The 12,624-nt window shown below is 42.7% G+C and overlaps 1 protein-coding gene across 1 annotated transcript in view; it reads left to right on the forward strand.

The window, feature by feature from the left end:
* Positions 1-12,624, forward strand: part of AASDH (aminoadipate-semialdehyde dehydrogenase) — a 47,635-nt gene that overhangs the window by 32,371 nt on the left and 2,640 nt on the right. The window contains exons 7-14 of the mRNA XM_083168632.1: positions 386-489; positions 1,960-2,132; positions 3,543-3,735; positions 4,299-4,417; positions 4,784-5,522; positions 6,448-6,611; positions 7,969-8,094; positions 12,194-12,325. Of these exons, the coding sequence (XP_083024758.1) occupies positions 386-489; positions 1,960-2,132; positions 3,543-3,735; positions 4,299-4,417; positions 4,784-5,522; positions 6,448-6,611; positions 7,969-8,094; positions 12,194-12,325 (1,750 nt within the window). The remainder of the gene's footprint in view (positions 1-385; positions 490-1,959; positions 2,133-3,542; positions 3,736-4,298; positions 4,418-4,783; positions 5,523-6,447; positions 6,612-7,968; positions 8,095-12,193; positions 12,326-12,624) is intronic.

Consider the following 12,624-nt stretch of genomic DNA (forward strand, 5'->3'; position numbering starts at 1 on the left):
GGTGCAACTTTACAGTACAAACTAGGCACCAGAATGAAATGTAATCAATTATATTTACTTAGGAACAGATTGGAGTTTTGTTTTAATGATATTCACCAGTAGGGGTTCTACTATAGATAATCTCCAATTAATATATGGGTCCGCTACAACCATCTCCTCCAGTTTTTTTGGGAGAAGAGTCTGACCCCTCCAGCTACATGTGTATCGTTGGCTAAGTACTTCCTCTTCCATACTCCCGGGACTCACTCTTCTATAAATCTTCTGGACTCCTGGATTGCATCTGAGACTCACCTTGATGCTCTATTGCTGATCTAGTCTTTGTTCAAATAGCTGTGGCTATTATATATTATGTAGTTGTAATCTATTTATATATTTTTTTCGTTAGGAGTGATCTTGTGACACTTGGCAGACCACTGCAGGGGACAACAGTAGAAGTCCGAAATGATGACGACCTCAAGATTGTCGAAGGAGAAGGACAAGTTTTTGTAGGTCCTGAAAAAGATTTTTGTTCAACAGTAATGTTCCTCCATGACTCCTATCTTCATTAATGACTCTGCTATGTGTCTCAGAGTATGAATCTGTATTAGATTCTGCTTCTGTTGTATGCATACTAACAATTTGGATGCACACGTAGTGAAATGCTTCTGACTACTGTATGTGGTGCAAGTCCTGTAGAATAAATGTTGTGGGGAAATGTATTACATATTTAGTGGAAGTTCTTCTCTGTAAGAACCAGAACAGTGATGTTGGTGATTCAGGCTCTGCAGAAAGCCTTTGAGTGAAGTTTTATAAAGCTACTGTATATTCCTTTAAATGTTCTTTAGAACAGTGGCCCATATTCTAGTTCACTCTTAGAGGCAAATTTCTTCTCAAATGGACAAAACCATGTGCACTGCAGGTTAGATTTGGGTGGGGTTTTTCTTCAAAGTGAGATCTATATTGCAGTGTAGAAATAAAGCAGCCAGTATCCCTGCACAGAAACAAAATAACTCACCCAAATCTAATTCTATCTGCACCTGTTACATCTGCCCCTCTGCAGTGCACATGGTTTTGTCCATCTGAGAAGGAATTTGCCTCTAAGAGTGAACTAGAATAAGGCCCAGTGACACTCAACCTTGGGCCACATGGTGATCATCAAACTTGAGCACATATGGCTTAACTAGTAAGCCCACTCAAAGTTAATGCTTTGAAAGCTAGTCTGCTACCCTGTGATTGCCTCTGTGTTTGCATGAGTGAGAGAGAAAGAGATGTAGTTTTACTCACTGCCAACAGATGGGGGTGTTTCGGAGACACACAAATGGACACTAGACATATACAGTTGAAACTACGAGGGCACCTGGCACAAATTACTTCTGGTCTGAAATGTGAGTGCCAAGCTCTGGAGGCTAGATATAGATATATAGATGATCAGAATAAATGAGGTGCTAATTAAGTCAGCTGTGATAACGTATAGCTATCCTTAAAACCTTGATTGTTAATGCGTCTCAAACCGTGGTTGGAAAACCCCTGCTCTCAAGTATTCCAAATAGAAACCTAAGACCTCTCCAGTAGCAGAAGTGATCTGATCTATTTTGTAACAGACAGATGGCGTTATGTACTAAGGCCAGAAATGCAGGCAAAGGCTACTGTTGTGTAGTTTTCCCCACATCCCCATATGTACTAACCTCTGCCTATGGGTATCTTTTTGCATTTCCCTCTGACAGGTATTAAGTTGGATCCCTTCCAACGCCCCTCACTGTGCCCACATCATTCTGTGCATGCGCAGAAGGGCTCCCAGGTCATAAACCTGTAGGTCCTATAATCACAAAGGACAGCAATTATCAGGATAGCTGTCCTTTTGGAATACTAATCTAACTTCTGGGTACATAACTGGTTTATTAGGGCTGGTATGTACCTGATGATAATATGTTTTATCAATGATAATTTATATTGGATACTGATTGTTCTCTCATTCTACAGGAGGGGGTCAACGGGTCTGCTTTTTGGATGATGATCTGACTCTTCCCTATGGGACCATGAGAGGAACTGGGGACTGGGTTAGATTACAGAAGGGGGACATGTTTTTCCTGGGACGCAAAGATAATCAGATCAAGCGTCACGGCAAGAGGCTAAATACTGAATATGTACAACAGGTATGTGGACCTTATCGCTGACACTGGGTCCAAGCGCAGCTCTCAGCCTGTTTTATTATTGTATGATGGCACTTCTTTTTCTGTGCTGCAGAACTGACCATTGAGCTTCATCAGCCAAGGTTAGAACATGATGATAATAGCTCCAGGTCACAGCAGAAAGGTGGTTGTTTGTTTTGGGAATTTTTTGTTCCAATCAGCAGATACGGCACATTCTGGACTGGCCGATGGATGTCGTGCGAGGACACAGACTCTTGGGGAAAGTCTCGGTCCCCCTAGTGGTACAAATGCAGAAGTAGGAGAGGGCAGTGCTGGCGCTCAGGGGTTTGGTGAGGATAATTGGGCGTATAGAAAGTCAGATGCTGGGAGCGATAACTGTGGGCTGGGTGTTGTGATGATGAAAGCAGGGCGCAATAACTGTAGGCTGGGTGTTGGGATGATGTATAAAACTGGGAACAATATCTGTAGGCTGGATGTTGATGATGGAAGTGGTGGGAGGGAGATTCCTGACTAGGGTTGATGTTAAGGTAACCTGTCCCACGGTGAGGCGATGCCTGCTGTCTCACCGATAGGTGGAGGTGTCACGGTACCCAGATCCCTTCACGTCAAGTCCTGGAGTAGATGTGTGTACCTCCGAAGATTACGTAAGTGGTTCAGGGTATGCAGGTGGTATGTAGAAAAAGGTGGTAGTAGCTTACCGTATAGTTCCGATGTATCAGCAGATATCGATGGTGCGTGACTTCCCCGAGTCCTGATATGTTGACACGGTTCCAGAGTCTAATGTGTCCGTGTAGTGGGTGGAAGGGGACTTGGGGGTGCACGTATGACAAATGAGAGGTGAACTGGTATATTCACAAAGTTCTATTTATTGTGACTATTAACAGATAGCTAGTAACAATAAGAGTATTACAAGTGGAGAGTTTTTACCAGTAACAGCTGGAACAAAATGAGCATAAAGTGGGATAACAAATAAGACTCTAGGGGGGGATGTGTATCTTATTTGTACTAACCATTATATGTGCCACATTGATGACTCACACCACGTCATCACCCCTAGTTGCACTCGCTTGTTCCCAGACCATGCTCTGGGCAAACAGGGTTTACACTCAACTGTGCGCCAGCACCGCTGTGTTTCTAGTGGAGATAAAGAAGTCAATGGTGATTTCTGTATAATTCAGTATGGATGAGGACTACTCTCACCAAAGCATATAATATAAGAATCATTCCGTTCCCTATTCTTCATTTAGACATGGGGCGGCTGTTAATGTGAACATCCCAGCAGCTAGAGGCTATCGGGACCTGTTGGACCTTGTAGTCCCACAACAAGTGGAGCATTACCGGTTCCCCAGGTTTTCTCTACACATAAGAAATATCAGTAAATATTTGTTTATTTCCCACTTATTCCTTTTTCAGGTGATAGAAGGACTTGAACCAGTGGAATCTTGTGCGGTGATGTGGTATGAGGCCAAAAAATTAGTCTTATTTGTTGTACCCAAAAGACCTGTAGATGAGAGATTCCTATGGAGGGAGCTGCAGGCGCACCTGCAGAGCTATGCGGTACCTGATGACCTAATACTTCTGGATGTCTTACATTCTACAAAGCATGGTAAGAGGTGTATTCTTAGCAGCTGCAACTCCTACTTACGTTTAGTAGGGGGGCTGCCACTTCTAAATGGTACTGCCTGCAGTGTCTGTGACCTGACAGGTAGGACTTCCAATTGGAAGTCACTGTGAAGCCAGTGCAGTCCCTCAGCCCATAGGTAAGATCCATCACTGGTTCTTAGGGTTATTGTACCCTATATTTAGTGTTCACACTAGGCTATTTTAGCAGGGCTAATTTCTGCTAGCCTGCATGCTGAGCAGGGGAGTGGGTGCGGGGCTCCGACAGAACAGGGCGCGCAAGCGTCTCGTGCGTGCACGCTCCCTTCTGTCGGCTGGCACGGGGTGGCAATTGGGGTTTCTATGGCCAGGAGCAGCCGTTGAGTGCTGCTCTATCTGTAGCAATGCTTTTTTTCCTGCAAATTGTAGACTTGTGTCTCTGTCTGTTTATTACCGGTCTTGTTTTATAACTCTTTTGTGTCAATTGTAAAACAGCAGAATATGCCGGGATATAATAAGTAACTGTTAACTTCATAAAAAAAAAAAAAAATTCTTTCTTTTTATTTTCAGGTAAAATAGACTTTTCCAGGTTGGCTCTGATTTATGGAGATCACTTTAGGAAAAAGACAAATGTACACCTAAAACAGCCTGAAGATGGCTTGTGGCATAGCGTACAAGACCTGTGGAAGGTATGTGTATCCAGGGTATTATGGGCCTTATTCTAGTTCACTCTTTCTGACAAAATCCTTCTTAACCCATGTGCACTGCAGGGGGGCAGATGTAAAATGTGCAGAGAATTAGATTTGGGTGAGTTATTTTGTTTCTGTGCAGGGTAAATACTGGCTGCTTTATTTCTACACTGCAATCTCACTTTGAAGTAAAACCCCACCCAAATCTAATTCTCTCTGCACAAGTTACATCTGCCCCACCTGCAGTGCACATGGTTTTGTCTGTCTAAGAAGGTTTTTGTCAGAAAGAGTGAACTAGAATAAGGCCCTATATGCTAATTCTGCCACAGTGCAACAGTAACCGGTGTCTCCTCTTTGCTCCTGCAGTCTGTCCTGGGAATCCCTGAAGGCTGCCCTGCTGTTGCTGGAGACTCCATGTTCCTTCTCACTGGAGGTGACTCTATAAAGGCAATCAGACTTCAGGAAGAAGTGGAGATTCTGGTTGGTAAACCTGTACCAGGACTTTTGGAAATAATCCTCAGCGATACTATTCTAGATGTTCACAGACACATCCTTAAATGTAGGTGCCCAGTGGAGGAGAAAATAAAGGACAAAACCAATGTAAATAGAGTGGTAAATAACAGACCTACCAGCATTGTAGAATATCCAAGTAAAAGGAAAGCGGACATTCTGGGAAGTCCTGAAACAGATGCTAGTTCATTCATAACTGTGAGCAGAGGAAGCCGGCTGTTTATAAACCTGTGTTCGCACACTGAAGCGGTTGAGCAGAGGTGTCAGGTCATGCAAGGATGGAGTGACGATCTAGAGTGCTTGTTAGACCTTCCTAGTGCAGGGCACAAACGTGTAAGACCCACCTCCTCCTGTGAGATGACCATGTGCCTGCGGGAAAGCTGGGCATCTGATACCAGCAAATGTGTCGATGCCTCCCCACTGCTCGTCATATCAGACATCAAAGACTGGTCAGCCACCGTGTACATAGGATCCCACTCCCACAGAGTGCAAGCTCTTCATCTGCACACTGGGACAGTGATGTGGGAGAGAATCCTTGGAGATCGTATTGAATCTTCTGCTGCAGTATCTAAATGTGGCAATTTCATCCTTGTAGGTAAGGATTACATTTATCTTCCCTCCTCAGGCTCTATGAGATTATAGGACACGCAGGTTTTACCAACTTTATTTTCTCATATTTTCTAAGTCGTATGTGGGGAGTTGCTAGTTCAGAATTGTATGGTAGAGACAACATCCTCCCACATGAAAGTAATGTGGTGGATCCAGACCAGGTTTTGGAAGCAGTTGCTGAATCACAGGTGTCTAATCAGCAGCACCTTGGATTTCCTGATTTGAAGGGTTTCCAGGGCAGAGTCACCTTGCTCTTGATGGTGGAATAGCGACCCAAGTGATAGGCCAGGGGTGTTTTATCATAGGGACCATTGGAGCCTTTCAAGAGTTTGCTATGCTGAGAGTGCCTGTATGCTACTGCCTGCAATACCGACTGCAGATGGATTTAACCTGCTATGCTGTGACCTGCCGTTAAAAATCAACATCAAAGTCTTCATTTGCGTTTTCGTGTTTGTGATCCTTGTCACAATCGGTATAGGGGATCAGATGACGTGTTATCATTGTGAGAATAAAATGGAGAACATTGGTAATGTGAAGATCTGTGCAGAAACACAAATTTAGACTTGAGTAAATGAAATCTCTTTAAAAGGCATTTCCAAAATAATGGCTGTATGGCTTAGGAAATGTTTCACTGTGATTCTCAAACTTGTTCGACAGGACCCCAAATAGTCTGTTTTCCAGGTCACCCACAGGTGTATTCATTACTCACTGACACAAAAATCCATAGGTGGAGCGAATACATTTGCGATTCTGTGAGGAGACGTGGAAAACCTGATCGGTTTGGTCTCCTGAGGGCCAACTTTGAGATTCTCTTCCATAATACATACATGTGTTTATTACAGAAAGTTGAGGATAATTAACAGGGTTGTATTTGGAATCATTATTAAAGTTGACTGTGTTTTCTTTGACAGGCTGCTACGATGGATCCATGTATGCCCTGAGCAGGAGTACTGGGGAAACACACTGGATATTCTCTACCGGAAATGCCGTGAAGAGTTCTCCTGCTGTTGATCCAGTGTCGGGTCTTGTCATTTTTGGTTCGCACGATCAGTATTTATATGCTGTAGACATTGAAGTACGCACTTTAATCTGTTACCCATATCTGTACTGAATAGCGTTAGTATGTTCATATATTATATCTATGGTTAGAAGACCAGTAATTACTATGCTAATGTTCCAGGTTTTGCATATAATGATAACAGATATGTTTGGTAATATTTGGTGCACCACTAATAACCTACAGAAGTATATAAATGTTCCCATAGCTAGACAAAACTTACGATGATGGACATGATCTGTATTGTCCAGTACAGACCATTCCAGTCAGTGTGGCTACAGGTACCGGGTCTGCATTGGAGTATTCCCCTATTGTAATGAATTCTACTGATATTGAGAGTTGCACATTTTAATTACATATGCAAAGAAGAAAAATAAACTATGTTGAGGTGCACTCTCAATCTCATATTACACAAATGTATTTACATACAATTAAAAGTTTTTACATTTTTATTATTGTGCCTTTAAAAACATATTAAATGTTCCTTTGTGCACGATGTGGTGCCTTGTGTACGTTAAAGTACCTTGCGAAAATATAAAGCGATATTGTGAAGTCGCATTTTTACTGGGTATAAATCCTTCTCCATTTATAAGTGACCGTCCTATATCCTGTAGTGCCGATGCCTAATCGGTCTGCAATAATCGTCACTAAATTGAGGAAGTTTCAAGGATTAATCATAGGTCACGTTTTGTCTTAGTACATGCCAACAAGTAATATATCCTATCATAAAAAGCAAACAAACCATGGTTAATGCTTGTTTGGAACCGGTATCCAATGTATCGGCGAGGGATCTGTGGTGACCCAATAGTTATACGTACCATAAATTACATGAGGATACTCCTCAACAGAAAAGGCAGCAAAAACACTCAATTATTTATTAAAGAAAGAGAAATAAGATGGGGGCCCCTATTAGACCACACTACTTCTGCTGTTCACTCGTCTTGTTGGTAAGTATAGGACGAGGAGTGCGGGAGTAGTGTATCTGTTGGGGATCACCTGAAAGCTAGAATAGGAGGTTTGTTTCCAGTGGCGCCCCCTTGTTGTCATGCTCACCGTGCATGCCACATTCTCCTCACCCTGATGTATTAACCCTTTGAATGCCAACATCTCTGTGAGAGATATCAAAATATAAGCTAAAAATGTCAGCGTCTCTCACATCTGTTATATAAATTCAAATAAAAAATGTGTAAAAAAAAAAAAAAAGATTTTCTAAACACAGTAAACAAGAAAAACCTGTGTCAACCGTTTGACTGTCGACCTAATGTTTGTGTTGACCTTATGACTCTGTCAACCTTCAGTGGTTGACCCAATGCACATGGACCCAATGACCCATACCGTTCTAAATGATGGATATGTCTTTCTGTTACCGTTGCAGGTGAAGCAGTGTGTGTGGAAGTGTCACTGTGAAGGCGGAGCTGTGTTTTCCTCTCCTTGTGTAAGCACAAAACCACATCATGTATACGTAGGCACCCTAGGAGGATGTGTGCTGGCCCTCAGCCCAGTAAGTCACATAATAATAATATATATTATGTTGGGTCTGCTGCATATGATTTACAAAGTATTCCTTCGATAAATCATTTTCTGTGTTCGTTTATGTATTACAACTCACATGCTGGTGTACTGCCTACTGAACGTTGGTAATGTGGTAACACCCCTTCCCATCCCTGTCTGCATGGTTCTTTACTCGTATGATTTGATATATTCACAATGTGTCCAAATCCACATACTGTAGGGCAGGCATGGCCAAATTGTGGCCCTCCAGCTATTGTGATTCTACACATCCCAGAATGCCTTGCCATAGTTTTAGCATTCCCTAATAGCAAAACTATGACCAGGCATGCTGGGACTTGTAGTAATTTCACAACAGCTGGAGGGCCATAGATTGGCCATACCGGCTGTAGGTGCACATTTGTTTTTTTTTTCACTTACTGAGGATGTTATGTGCGAACTACACAAGGTAGAGTACATTGCACAAACAGCAGTAGTATTAACTGTGCATGGGATACATTCATAATGCCGTCAAGCAGATTGCCAGTATGCAGACACCAGTATAACAGCACAGTAAAAATACAACCTACAGAGATTAGCATTATATCTGTACAAATGCTAATAAACAGTTTTTTTGTACAGTTCTAGTGGTGACTGCTTTTTATCGTGTTGGTATACTGTTGCTATCATACTGGCACTGATCTCCTGCCTTTACCCCTCTGCATCAGCCCCTTAGAGAAAGGTGCTCTAATCCCTTTATGGTTTTCTGGCTATTGCAGAACTACTTATCCCAAAAGGTGTAGGGCAGCTGTTGTGTAACTAGTCCTCTCACTAGTAACTAGTCACAGTTTTGCTATTAGTTCTTGTGAACACTTTGGTAGGGCATGCTGGGATGTAGAGTTTTACATCAGCTAGAGGTCTGCAGACCCATGGTGTGGGCATGTTTGAATCTAAAGGTTGTGGTGCCATAACTGGCTACTAAGGAGTGCACTTATCTGATACAGCTAACTAGTACTGTATGAATACATTTATGTATATAATAGTGTCTGTCCCTGCCCCCTACTGTTCCATTCTGGCTCATACCTGAGAAACCACTCCTATCACTCGGCAGCTCCTCAAGAGGCTCACTTAAGATATGGCACTTGAATAATTCGGTCCAAATCGCAGTAGTGTATGGGGGCCTTAAGGGGTCATTTCACTAAGATGGGAGTTCTATTAAAGATGCAATTTTGCCCATACCAACCAATTACTGTACATTCTATATCATCTTCTAGAAGGTGCTAACTAAGTAAGAAGTAGAATCTGGTTGCTATTGGCAACATCCCATCTTTAATATAATTCCCCTCAGGGTACACCCTCTAGCTTATTTATTTTAAAGGTGTTCTGCATGCATGGTTCCTAGCAGTGCTAAACTCACTAGCTTAGCCATGGCACTTTCCTGATAAGGGGCCTTATTTTAGTTCACTCTTTCTGACAAAATCCTTCTTAGATGGGCAAAACCATGTGCACTGCAGGTGGGGCAGATGTAACTTGTGCAGATATAATTAGATTTGGGTGGGGTTTTACTTCAAAGTGAGATCTATATTGCAGTGTAAAAATAAAGCAGCCAGTATTTTCCCTGCACAGAAACAAAATAACTCACCCAAATCTAATTCTCTCTGGATATTTACATCTGTCCCCCTGCAGTGCACATGGTTTTGTCCATCTAAGAAGGATTTTGTCAGAAAGAGTGAACCAAAATAAGGCCCAAGATGTGGGCTATTTATCTTTTTTGCCATTATAGCAACCAACCACATACGGAAGACTCCTGGGAAATGTATTTTACATAAGGGTTTTATTTTATTGGTAACTAAATTAAAATAATCTTTAAACCTTGGAAAAGCCTTTATAGGTGGTGAAACACGTGTTGGTGGTGGCGCAGGACCAGCTAATGCCATATTTTATGATGAATAGAAATGTCCAATGATCTAATGTTACATAATGTGAGATGGTGATTGAGAGAGTAGACTATCCCAAAATGCAACATTAATTTAGGTAGAAGCAGCACATAAAGAGAAGCTAATAGGACGAGGCTGCATGTGAAAATAGAACTCCCCAACAAACAATAATATTTTTACAGACTTAGCTGGGAGACCACTGCCTGCGGTTTACCACCGGCCCAGGTGGAATCAGTCAGACAGAGAAACTCCAGTGGGATTTATACAGAATAAAGCAGCATAATAAACACCGGTACTTTTTTACTTTCACGGCGCCAGCATGGCGCCGTGCGTCAGAGTCCCCTTGCGGGGCTCGCTTTGCTCGCCCACGCTGCGGGCTCGGTGGCTCGCTACGCTCGCCACGCTAATTAAAATCAACTCCATGCCAACATGGATAGTGGGGGTATGAACTATCCATGTTGGCATGGCGTTAACTCCGTTTATTTAACTTAATTAGTGGCGAGCGTAACCCGGAAGTACGCGCGGCGCCATGCTGGCGCCGTGAAAGTAAAGAAGTACCTAAACACCATATTCCTAGGAATAATTAATGCATCTTTTTATTTCCCATATGTTTTAATAGGGGAACAACTACCTAAGAGAAACTGTGTCAAAATATATCTCGCAGAGTTTCTACCTTTTATTCCATCTTGAAACTAAAATGTATCAATGTAACAAATCTCCCTGGGTTTAGTGCCAAAGAGATTGCAACATAATAATAAACTCCGGAAACACACTAAAGGCCCATACACACTGGGCGACTTTGAGCTGAAAGTCGCTCAAAACAGCAGATTTGAGCGGCTTTTAGCTCAAAGCCGCCCATTGTGTATGTCCCGGCGATGAGCGCTGCTGTGCGCTCCCGCAACATCGCCGGGAAAGCCGTTCATCTGCTGGTTATACGAGCAGATAAGTGGTTTTTAGGACGGCTTTGAATAGCTCTGCGCTATGCAAAGTGTCCTTCCCCCTCCGTCGGGGAAAAGCCGCTCAGTGTGTATGCACTGAGCGGCTTTCCCCGCAGCGATGATAGTAATCATCGCTGTCCATACACGCTGGGCATAGTTGCCCACTGTGTATGGACCTTAACCCCAATCCTCTATGAACACACTTCTACTGCTTTCACATCGCAAAATGCAGGGTCGCACCGGGACTTTGAAACGGTTCAGTCCTGGTGCGACCCTGCATTTTGGGATGTTCACATCCCCTCAGCAATCCAGGCATTATTGCTGGTTCACTGACATCATCTTGGGGGCGTGGCGGGGGATTGACGCATCATCTAGGGCGGGGTAGGAGGCAGCGCTGCTCCAAGAGCTGCCTCCTCCATAGTGTGAATGGGAAATGGGTCGCTCGACTCGTTTAACCCGTTCACACTGCACAGCAACACTGCAACAAACTAGTAAGAACTGTTTTTTAACGGTTCTTATTGCCGCGTTGCTACCAGTTTGCGGGACCCAGTAACCCCGTTCACATGGCACAAATTACCAGGTCGAGCCGGCAAGAAAAAGAAAGTTGCCATGTGAAAGGGGTATCAGCAATTTCTAATGGCATTTAGCTGGCCCAGAGCCAGTGATTTTAACACTTCAAAAAACACTTTTTCTTTTCTTTTTGAGCACAGTATATATGTTAAATGTGTCGGCTATGTTTGTGATATTAACCTCTATATATTTCACCTTTAGCACATACCCTCGAGGAAACACAGGGACCTTTTTAAATACAAATAAATAAAAGTTAAATATTAAAATTTCTATTGAGGTGTGCATCCCTTTTCTTCTCTCTACTATACTTAAATTAATAGTATGTTAAAAATCATAAACTAATCTGTACAGCAATAATCTCTGCTAATGTAGGGACTTCTTGTGTCTAGTTAACTTTATGTTTAGGCTCTACACAATCTTTTCCTTATGGGTCTCCTATTAGAGATAACCAGACAGGATAAAAGAACCTTTGGCTCTCAAGCTTTTGGCTCCCTGTGATGCAGATCAAGGCCAGATATGTGAATGAACTTTGAATGGAAGAAACTATTGTACATTTATTTCCTGTAATGACTTGTTGGTGCCATCATGACGTAAACAATGTGATTCTGTCTTGATTCCTGGGGTTATCTTGACCTATTTATCTGTATTACTTTTGTATTCTTTATAGGCTACAGGAAAAACTTTATGGAAGTTTGACATTGGGAAACCTGTGTTTTCGTCACCGCAGTGCAGCCAGGATCATGTTTTTGTTGGCTGCGTGGATTCAAATTTCTATTGTCTCAGTCATTTGGGGGAAAAGGTTAGCAAAGCTGGACTTTGTCTTGTTCTGGGGGAAATGATGAGCATGTACGGTGAACGGTCTTTTTTACTAGATAGTATATATACTGGGATGTCTCTCCTCCTAACCCTCTATTCCATTGTGTGCTGTCTACCTAATCTGTGTCACCCCTGCCTGTCAACCCCTAGAACCATGGAACCAGCCTGACTTGTAGCTTTAGTTCCATGCGATTCTGAATCGTGTGCTGAGAATGGAAGCAGGGGGCTGGTGCAAGTGCCCATACCTAATGATTGGTGGTTGCAATGTTGATATGAGTTCAT

The sequence above is a fragment of the Crinia signifera genome, chromosome 1, assembly GCF_055691185.1.
Source record: "Crinia signifera chromosome 1, ASM5569118v1, whole genome shotgun sequence".
Lineage (NCBI taxonomy): Eukaryota > Metazoa > Chordata > Amphibia > Anura > Myobatrachidae > Crinia > Crinia signifera.